This window comes from Montipora capricornis, chromosome 10 (assembly GCF_036669925.1).
Source record: "Montipora capricornis isolate CH-2021 chromosome 10, ASM3666992v2, whole genome shotgun sequence".
In the NCBI taxonomy this organism is placed as follows: Eukaryota; Metazoa; Cnidaria; class Anthozoa; order Scleractinia; family Acroporidae; genus Montipora; species Montipora capricornis.
The window spans coordinates 12,430,979-12,440,978 of NC_090892.1; the positions used below are offsets into that span (position 1 = coordinate 12,430,979).

The 10,000-nt window shown below is 40.0% G+C and overlaps 2 protein-coding genes across 2 annotated transcripts in view; both read right to left on the reverse strand.

The window, feature by feature from the left end:
- The window catches only part of LOC138020004 (synaptojanin-1-like), a 41,947-nt gene extending 34,970 nt beyond the window's left edge, over window positions 1-6,977 (reverse strand). Inside the window, exons 1-3 of the mRNA XM_068866988.1 lie at window positions 6,745-6,977; window positions 1,316-1,402; window positions 1-264 (exon numbers count right to left, since the gene is read on the reverse strand). The exon at window positions 1-264 is cut by the window's left edge and continues 7 nt beyond it. Coding sequence (XP_068723089.1) covers window positions 1-264; window positions 1,316-1,402; window positions 6,745-6,868 — 475 coding nt within the window. The 5' untranslated portion in view covers window positions 6,869-6,977. The remainder of the gene's footprint in view (window positions 265-1,315; window positions 1,403-6,744) is intronic.
- Window positions 6,978-9,675: 2,698 nt separating this feature from the next.
- The window catches only part of LOC138019465 (adenosine receptor A1-like), an 8,551-nt gene continuing 8,226 nt past the window's right edge, over window positions 9,676-10,000 (reverse strand). Inside the window, exon 3 of the mRNA XM_068866260.1 lies at window positions 9,676-10,000. This exon is cut by the window's right edge and continues 3,083 nt beyond it. The gene's annotated coding sequence lies outside the window, so the exon portion shown is untranslated.

Sequence of the window (10,000 nt, forward strand, 5' to 3'; positions counted from 1 at the left end):
ACCTGTTATCGGGTTCACAACCCTCAAATCTTCGCTGGGAACACAACGTCAGGTCTAAGGGTTGCTGATCTCCAGGACAAACAGAAAAATAGAATGTTCCAGAGTTCAAGAGTTTGCGTACTTCAGCAATTATTTCTTCATCCTGACCATCTTGTAAGGGAACAAACTGAGTGACGGTGATGCGAAATATCTCACTTTCGTTAATTTTTCCCAGTGAATTACACCCAGTCACAAGAACAAGAAAAAAACTGACCACTTCTTCGCCTAAAAGAAAATGAACACTTTTATACACTAATATAATACACAGTGGCATGGTTGACTGGTATTGACCAAAGGCAAAAATAGCCGCCAACAAATTATTCCTTTGTCCTTGTGTTAATTAGCCTAACTAGCCTCGTTAACACATGAAAGAATTTGGGCTGTAAAACGAGGCTAGTTAGGCTGATTAACACAAAGACAAAAGAATAATTTGGTGGCAGCCAATTTTTGCATTGAAGTAAACCATATTTATTGATAACTCATAAAAGTAATTCAACTGAAAAACCTGAGGTCGATGGCGCACTCATTTTACCCCCCTTCCCCCCCCCCCCCCTCCCCTTCTCCTCATCAGTGCTCCGTTTTAAGGTATTTAAAGCTATGTAGGCTACACTCAAAGGAAAGAAGTCAAAACAAGGATGCGAAATCCGGGGATTGAACTTGAGACCTCTTGCATGAAGGTCACACACTAACCGACTGTGCCATCCTTGCTCCTTATTCCGTCAACAACTTAATATACATACAATCGCACACAATGCCCAAACTGCACAATTAGATGTACATGTAGATACCTTACAGTTGACTCAGCCCTTCAACCAACTGATTATGATGATGAATATGGTATTATAATTAAACTTGTAATGTAAAAACTAATAAAAAGCTCTTACTTAAGTTAACCTCTTTTTTAATGGTTGTATTGCACTAATTTACGAAGAAAACCTGATGGAAAAAACTAACAGACGTACACAAACAAGGACAGATATTATTCAGATTGTGAGAACAGATACAATAACACAACAAGCAAACACAACAATAGTTTAACTAATTACATGCAATTAATTATTAACTTATGACACCAAGGCCCTTGGTATTAATACACGTACATTGTATATATATATAGAGTGTTTTCACGTGACATCACGGCAGTCACGTTGGTGTACCTAAATATGAATCCTCTGGGAATTGAGCTACATTTTAATTATTTATCATGCAAACGTTTTCCTTTGTTTCCGGGGAAAAGGTTACTGATCATGTGAGTGAAAACACTCTATACTCTTACCAAGATTGATTTTGAGAATTCCAAGACAGCCATAAGCATCAACAACTTTTGAATAACCTTTCTTGATACTCTCTGATTCCCACTGTGCTGTGAACATTTCAAACACAAAACATCAGCCAAAGACAATAACAATAATCATGTTAAGGATTTCCATCACTGAAATGATAAGTTACACACTTCTAAGGCTGGGAGTTGACACTAATCTTGTCAGTCGAGAATGATCATTAATAGAATGGACACTCAATTTGGGCGTTACTAAACACAGGAACGGAACGGAACGAAACAGAATATACCGGAATAAACCGGAATATGCCAGAATGAGACGGAATGAACAAGAATGCTACCGGAATGTACCGAAACGAGCCGTAATGACACCTGAATGACACACAAATAAAGCGGAATATACCGGAATAAGCCAGAATATGCTGGAACAAGGCGAAATGACGAAATGTCCCATGATTTATGAGTTCCAAGACGGAATAAACAAGAATGGTACCGAAATACATTTGTATACAGGAACAAGGCAGAATGACAACAGAATAAGGCAAAATAAACCAGAAGGACACCAGAATCAAGGTGATTAGCGTGGACCGGAATGACAAGGAACAAAAAGTAATTTTTTATCATTCTAGACTGTGAATGAATAAGTGTTGCAGAATAAAGAGACTTACAGAAAAAACAGTTTACATTAAAGGGGAAGTAACAAGGCTTTGAACGACGATTGATCGATCAATCTTTTTTCTGTGCTTCTGACTTCTTTCTTCAAACAAGGAAACACTGCGTTCAGGTTCGATGGCATTGTTGCCAACAATTGGGAAGAGAAAAAGAGTCTTCAGGCTGTTTGAACGAATCTATTTCCAAATATCTCCATCACGTGTGGGTCGTGGGAAGCAAGCAAGCATCAATGGTAATTAGTTTGTGGTTCACTGAACTTGATTGTGATTGGTCAATACACAATTATTGACCTGTCAGAATGAAATAACAATGTTCACGGGTTTTCTGACTCGCACAGTGAAAGCCGCCTCCAAGATCCATAGACAAAAACAATTAGAATAACATTCTGTTTCTCTTGCTACTGTATTCGTTCACGAAAAAAAAATGTTACTTCCACAACAAATAATTATTCATTTTCTCTTGATCAAAGTGTTCGAAATGTTACAAAAGGCAACAACACATGCAACTCCCTTAGGGAATCACGTGACACAAAAAAGCTGACTGAAACAACGGAAAATCGGTCGGTACTAACTAAAACACAAAATTTTGGCATTTTCAGGTTCATTCCGGTGTATTCCGCTTTATTTGGGTGTCATTCCGCCTCGTTTCGGTATATTCCGGTACCATTCTTGTTCATTTTGTTTCATTCCGGTGTTATTCCGCCTCATTCCGGCATATTCCGGTTTATTCTGGTATAAATTATTCCATTCCATTCTGTTCCGTTCCTGTGTTTAGTAATGCCCCACTCAATTTTGGGAAGCATCCAAAAACGTGACGGCATAAATAAAGTACTGTACTTAATTTACCATTTATTATTATATAGTAGAATTTAGAAAAAGGCTTGTTCTAATTTAAGGTGACTGTTGTAATAAGTGACTGTCTTTGTACCTGATTAGGAAAAATTAGGGAAACAGTTTGGAATGTTTCATTCCTTCTATTTCTCTATGCAAGCAGAGCGATCCACAGGAAGTGTCAGCGCCCTTTTGTACAAACACAAATTTGATTCCTATTTGGAATTTTTTTAATGTCGATGGGGTGATTGCTCTCCTACTGAGGTCCTTACAGGCTGTAGATGATGGAAGTGACAGGATTACTGCTCAGTTTTGTTTTGGGTTCCCAGGGAATTGGTTTGAGTCTGTGGTATTTACAGTATATTCAGGGCTCGACATTCACACTCACCCATTTCCCATTGGAGAGTAAATTTTAACACTTGGAGAGTAAAAAAAGAGAATCAAATGAACAAGAAACTCACCCAATTTAGAAAGTAAATTTTTGACTAGGACACAAAACCGATTTTTCTTTTTAAAGGCCAAAATGTATGAAAATAAAATGAGCAAGCAACCCCTAAACATTGAGTGATCAGCAAAACATTTGCCACAATCACTTCATTTTCTGCCATATTGAAGAGCTCCTGTCTGAGGAAGTCTGGGTAGAACATCACACGAAAAAACTGAGATCAAAACACACACACAGCACCTGAAGACAGGAGCCCACGAGCTCATGAGCTTTTGACCAAGAAAAATTCTGCGGTACACAACTTTAATTAATTAATTTACTGTATATAAATCCCCTTTGGAAAGTGAAATTTTGAGGCGGAAATTAAGTTTTGAAACCTACTCTCCTAAGTAAAAAGTGGTCTCAAAAGTGTCAGGCCCTGATATTGATTTAAGGGAGCCCTCAGACCTTTTGGTCCATGGTTAAGCCGCAGCTACAGGAGCGATTTTTTGCTCGCGCTGGTGATGCAATTTTTTCAAACTTTGTTGTGTTGCCAGTGCAAGCTGATAAATAACACGTGTAGCCACACTTGAACTGTCGACGTGACAGATGAAAAAATTGCAAGAAAAAAGTCGCCAGAGTTGAAACGTTCACGACAAAATCACAGAGATACATGTAGTTGCCCATGTAGCCACCCTGCAATTTTTTGCCCGCGCTTGCGATGTGACTAAGGAGTATTTAGCCAATGAAATTAAAGTAGGAATGTCTGTTTATAGTGCCCAGGTCTATTGAAGTATGCGATTTGCGCAGCTTTCAATTTGTCACCAAAATTTGTCCGAGTATAGCCACCCTGGCATGCAGGCGACGCGACAAAATCTGAAAAAAAAAAAAAACGCATCACCGATGCGAGACAAAAATCACTCGTGTAGCCATAGCTTTAGACTCAGTTTTCTTGTTTAGACTCAGTTTTTTTGTTTAGTCCCCCAGACTGTGTAATAAGTAGTCATGTGAGACTTACACTGGACATTGCTGAGTTACAATTGTACTGTACCCTTGTCCTACAGGTTGTAGACTTCACCACACTGTGACTGCTCTTATGTTGAGGCATTGACAAACAAGAATTCCTCAGGGGAGTTGGGTTATTTAATAACTTGGTTTCTCATAATTATATGGGTTGTTGACCAAGCATGACGTCAAGATGACTGGATATTGGCCAAGTTCTTTTTCTGCATGTTTATGGACTGAGACGAAAAGAACAAGGCCAATATTCAGCATGGATCTTGACTGAACATGCCTGGTCAATAAAGGATTTATTATAAATCCCGATAAAACACCAAAACATGATCTTTGATCTGGCGGGACCAAGCGAGAAATCCCGAGCAGGCAAGATACATGTAGCTCCATCTTGCCTGCTCAGGTAGCCAATCACAGCACAGGATTTGGTTCATCTTGCCCGTTCATGGAGCTACATTGTAGTCATATAATAGGAGTTCTTTAAGCTCAATTGGTACTGAGCACCCAACCAATGTTATGCAGGTCATAGATTCAAATCCTGACTATTGTAGAACTCCAGGAGGTTCATTAACCTATTCACCCATGGAAGAGTAAAATTGTCTGCCATTAAGCAGGGTAAAATGTATATTGACAGGGCCTGAACAATCAATGGAATTAATGATCCATGACAATCCATGGTAATCAATTTCAATTAATCTATTGATATGGATAATCGATGGAGGATCAATCACCCACGTTTTTGTGAGTATCGATTCTCAACGATTATCAATGTCACCGATAATCAATGAGAATCGATCAATTAAATAACATTGATTTTCATAGATTACCAACAGGAACGCCACATGCAGATAACCCTATGGATGTGAAAGCTTGTGATGTCACATAATTTTGAGAAAGTTGTAATAGCCGATACAACTGATCGAGCAAAATGTTCCATAAAACTTCAAATCATGATGTTTCCTCACGAAAATCCATTTTATGGACAGCCAGATATTAAATAAAGTTCACTCACCTACTATTTTTCATGTTGTCCCGAGAAGTTTGATGGGTTTTTGGGGCACTTTGTTTTTCCTTTCAGATCTGATGCATTGTCACCTACAATGTTAATACTAAGACAAGGCGTGCAGCTTCCAAGACTGCTCACGGCCGAGTGCTTCCAGAATTTAGCCGAATTTCTCCTACCTCCAAAGGTCGCTCACTTCCCAGTCCTGGGCACGTGAAAAGACAATAATTTTGCTAGCACCATGCCAAAAATCATTGCATTTACACGGTTCTACAACCTCAAAATCCTGCTCAATTTTCAAGCTTTGCTCAGGTTTTTGCTATCGCCATATGATCAGGACAGAAGTGGTCCATCATTGGAATTTGATCAAAATCAAATTAAACAGTTGTTCAAATAGCTAAGATTTCCCCCAAGAGGGACAAAATTATAAATCTGCACATTTTGATTGGTTAATTTACTTTGATCAAATTCCAATGATCAGCCTGTCCCGATCATATGGCAATGGCAAAAACCTGAGCAAAGCTTGAAAATCAAGCAAGATTTTCAGGTTCTAGAGCCATGTAAATGGGATAATTTTTGTCATGATGCTAGCAAAATTATTGACTTTTCACATGCCCAAGTCTGGGAAGTGAGTGACCTTTGGAAGTGGGAGAAATGAGGCTAAATTCTGGAGACACTCGGCTGCGAGCGGTCTTGGAAGCTGCATGCCTTGTCTATTTATATTGTAGGTGACGAAGCATCAGATCTGAAGGGAAAAATGAAGCATCCCAAATATCCATCAAATTTCTTGGGACAATGCAGAAAATAGTAGGTGATTGAACTTTATTTATCTGGCTGTCCACAAAATGGATTTTCGTGAGGAAACGTCGTGATTTGAAGTTTTTATGGAACATTTCCTCGACCACTTGAATCGGCCCTTTCAACAACTGTCTCAAAATGATGAGAAGTCACATGCTCTTGCATCCTTAGGGTTGTCTGCCTGTGGGAACGCCAATCGATGACACTCGATGAAGTTCGCCACTACTTTTGTGTGATTATTGATTGGTCTTTGATCAGCTGATGCCAATTAATTAACCGTAATCGATTGCCATCGTTTGATCGATTGATTTTCCGATTATCTATTTTCATCGATTAATATTGTTTATAGGCCCTGACATTGAGTATCAATCTTAGGAAGAAAAAGGCTAATGGTTTGACGATTTGGGGATTATCTCAGGGAGGGAAATTGGATTAGTTGCCACAAATATTTGTCGAAATACCCAGGGTGTGCCCAATCTCCGCCCACAACAAGGAAAACACCATAATTTGTGAAGGCATCAAGTAATATAAATATTTTTAAAGTTGAAAGCATTCCAATTAACAACGTCCGTGAAAGACATCGCGCAAACATAACAAACATATTATTATTTCAAATACATATAACTTTACAGTTCCAAAGACAGTAGCATGAATACACATTTGTAATGCAAATTTAAGTACTTACATAGTTCCGCGATGGCACCACTTTCGAATAACAAAGTATTCGGTTTTCCTTTAATTTCCAACAAAACGGAAACAGGATCCTTGTCTATTTTAGTGTAGCAGATAAAAGACTTCCCAATCAGCATACCTAGGCAGGTTTTTGCGAAAATTTTTATTTTATGTAGGAGATTAGCAAGCTCTGAAACTATTACATGCTTGGGAGAGAAACACCGCCATTTTGTTTACAAACATTTCCGCAGACCATCAAAATGCTGGCTACTAGTACCCAGGTTTAAGCGTCCAGCTAAGTGTGACCATTCACTACCATTCACTTGAAAAAACGGGTGCGTTAGGTGACGCCCAAAAAAGGGCAGTTTTAAATACACTTTAATAATACTCATTCAATACGGCTGGCATTTGAAGTAAACTGGTGTTTGATTGGCTTCTCAAGCCCCGAGGTACATTGCGGGAAGCCTGCTATGTCACGAAGAACAACAATAAAAAGCAAGGTGAAACACGCTGACACCAACCCAATCTCGTTCCCAGAGTCTTCGTTCCCCTTGACCAGCGGGTCGGGTTACGAGAGATCTCTAATGATCTCAAGAGATCTCTCGTAACCCGACCCGCTGGTCAAGGGGAACGAAGACTCTGGGAACAAGATTGAGACCAACCCGGTTTAAGTCCCCGGTGTGGCCAACATGCACACAACCATTTCACCTGGGTTGGTGTTAGCGTATGTCACCTTGCTTTTATTGTTTATGTCACGAAGACCTGTCTGCGCTTTTGAGCAAAGTGGCATTATCGCGAAAACGCGGAAGACCAGACCATAGTTAATGCCTGGAGATGGTTATGAAACTCGACAAGTTCCTTTGTTTTATGTTTTTGTCCATATTTTTGCCCTGCACAAAACACACCTTTTTCCAGAAGATAACCAATCAAATCCTTCAATTAAATTATGCGCAACAAATTTGCGAACCTGTGTGAAGCGAAAACAAAAGATTGTGCAGAATCACGTTCAGTTCAACATCGATTACGACAACATTGCTCTCACTTTTGAAAGGTTTTAAGGTTTCATAACCTGTCCCTCGATTAACTATGACCAGACTAATGAGGACAAATCAAGATAAACATAAGAAAAGCGGGCGAAGTGTCTTGATCTGTCTACCAGACCGGCTCGCGTAAACTGAGAAGTTCAGTCTCCCACTTTTTACGGGTAAGGCCAATAAAAGAAATCTTTGGCACTTTCTTAGAGCCCTTCGTTGGGTAATATTCTGTCTAGTTGTAAACCGGCTAAGGATCTGTAGAAAAAGGGTAATGAGGTATTCTTTGACGAAGGTATGGATGGGCCTAAAGAAGTGGGAAGACTCGCCTTTCACCAGTTTGTCCCCGTGGTGTCATTCCTTGACTTCGTGTCAGTTGTGGGTTACGTACTGTATGTTTGTTCTCTACTCTGCTCTGCGAAGTATTTTTTCTGGGTACTGCGATTATCCCTTGTCACAAAAAACCAACACCTTGAATGAAATAGGTTGATTTGATTCACAGTATCCCTAGTGCGGTCGTGCCTGGTTCTAGAAGCTTGAGAGTTAAATATACATAGGGATTTACTCTCTCACTTCACTGTTTTCCGCGATATGGTGGTGACCCATCCTCCCGACACACCTGGGTTGTCTTTGAAGTTGACTCGCTGTTTTTTCGTTTGGTATGGTCTCGGCAGTTGTCCAAGAGCGAAGCGACCCCTCCTCTCAAACAACCACACGCTGGCCCAGTCTGGGAGAAGAAGAGACCTGGGATCAAGATGGAGGTCGTCTCTGACATTTGCATTCTCACCACGGGGAATAACGATTTAAGGACGGTGCCTACCATTGTTATTGCGCATACGTTCTGCGCATCTCGAGATACTCGGGTTTCCTATCGGTGATACTTACTAACACAGGGATATCTTTGCGCGGTTTAAAACTATCCGAAGAAAGTAGATCTTAGTAGGTACTCTTGGTATCCAAAGAGAAAACTGGCGATAACCATGCATTTTTGAGGGATAATTTTTGAAGCTTAAAAGCTTCAACTTGAGAAAGAACGCCATACATTGTTTTGTATTTTAAAGCTTTTTACAAATATTATTAATGAATTATCTTTGAAAATTGCCTGGTTATCCCCAATTTTACTTTTTGGATTTTAATAACACTTGTTAAGATCTACATTTCCTGCATAATCATGAACCGGGGCAAAAATACTTTTGAATTAGTAGGCACCGTCCTTAAACACTTGCTTATCAAGGGATATCCTTAGACAGGAGTGGGAGGCACGGTGGCCTCATGGTGCTGCGTACTCCGGATCGAGTGGTCCGGGTTCGGGTCCTGGCCGGGAAAATTGTGTTGTGTTCTTGGGCAAGACACTTTACTCTCATGGTGCCTCTTTCCACCCAGGTGTATAGTGAATGCTGGGGGTAACCCTGCGATGGACTGGCATCCCATCCAGGGGGGAGTAGAAATACTCCGAGTCGCTTCATGCTACAGAAACCGGAGATAAGCGCCCGCCTGATGGGCCTTTTAGGCTCGTAGCAGTCGACTTAACCTTTACCTTTACTTTAGACAGGAAACTAATCAACGACAGGATCCTATGTTTAGGAGCGAACAATAGTCCTACACTCCTGTCACGGCGGTTTCACACACAAATTCATTTTGAGATTGCGTTTTTAGCGAATGAGACTCCAGCAGGAGCCCGGTGACCAAAACACAAGAAACTAACTTGACGTCATAGAGTCAACGAAGCGGAACTACCTTTGCTTTTGCGGAAAAGTTAGTCTCAACATGGCTCGGTCCGTAAAAATGCCGTGACATAGTATGGGCTTAGTATAGGAGTTGTTCGCTCCTAGTTATGGGCTCCAATCAATGACTAGAAGGGATATGCGGTACCACTTTTAACAATAAACTTCTACTTTGACCAGACAACGATAAAACATTAAATACATTTTATTGACAACTCCAATTGATTGAAGCCTCACCAGTGTTAAAATGTAAAGCAATGTTTAGCTTATGGTTCCTACTGACAGTTCTCAAACTTAAATCTACTTTCTCGTCTATGATACAACTGATTAGATATATGCGATAGAACTTGAAACTTCACACGCATGCGTCAAAAAAGAGTATTTACATTTTTCAACAAAAAATTAAATGAAAAGAAGTATATACGGGAAATCGTATAAACGCGAGTGCATTTCGCGACTTATGGGTAAGAGTGATGTTTTGAAAGTTCTCAAAATTGCACGAGCAAGTTCACAT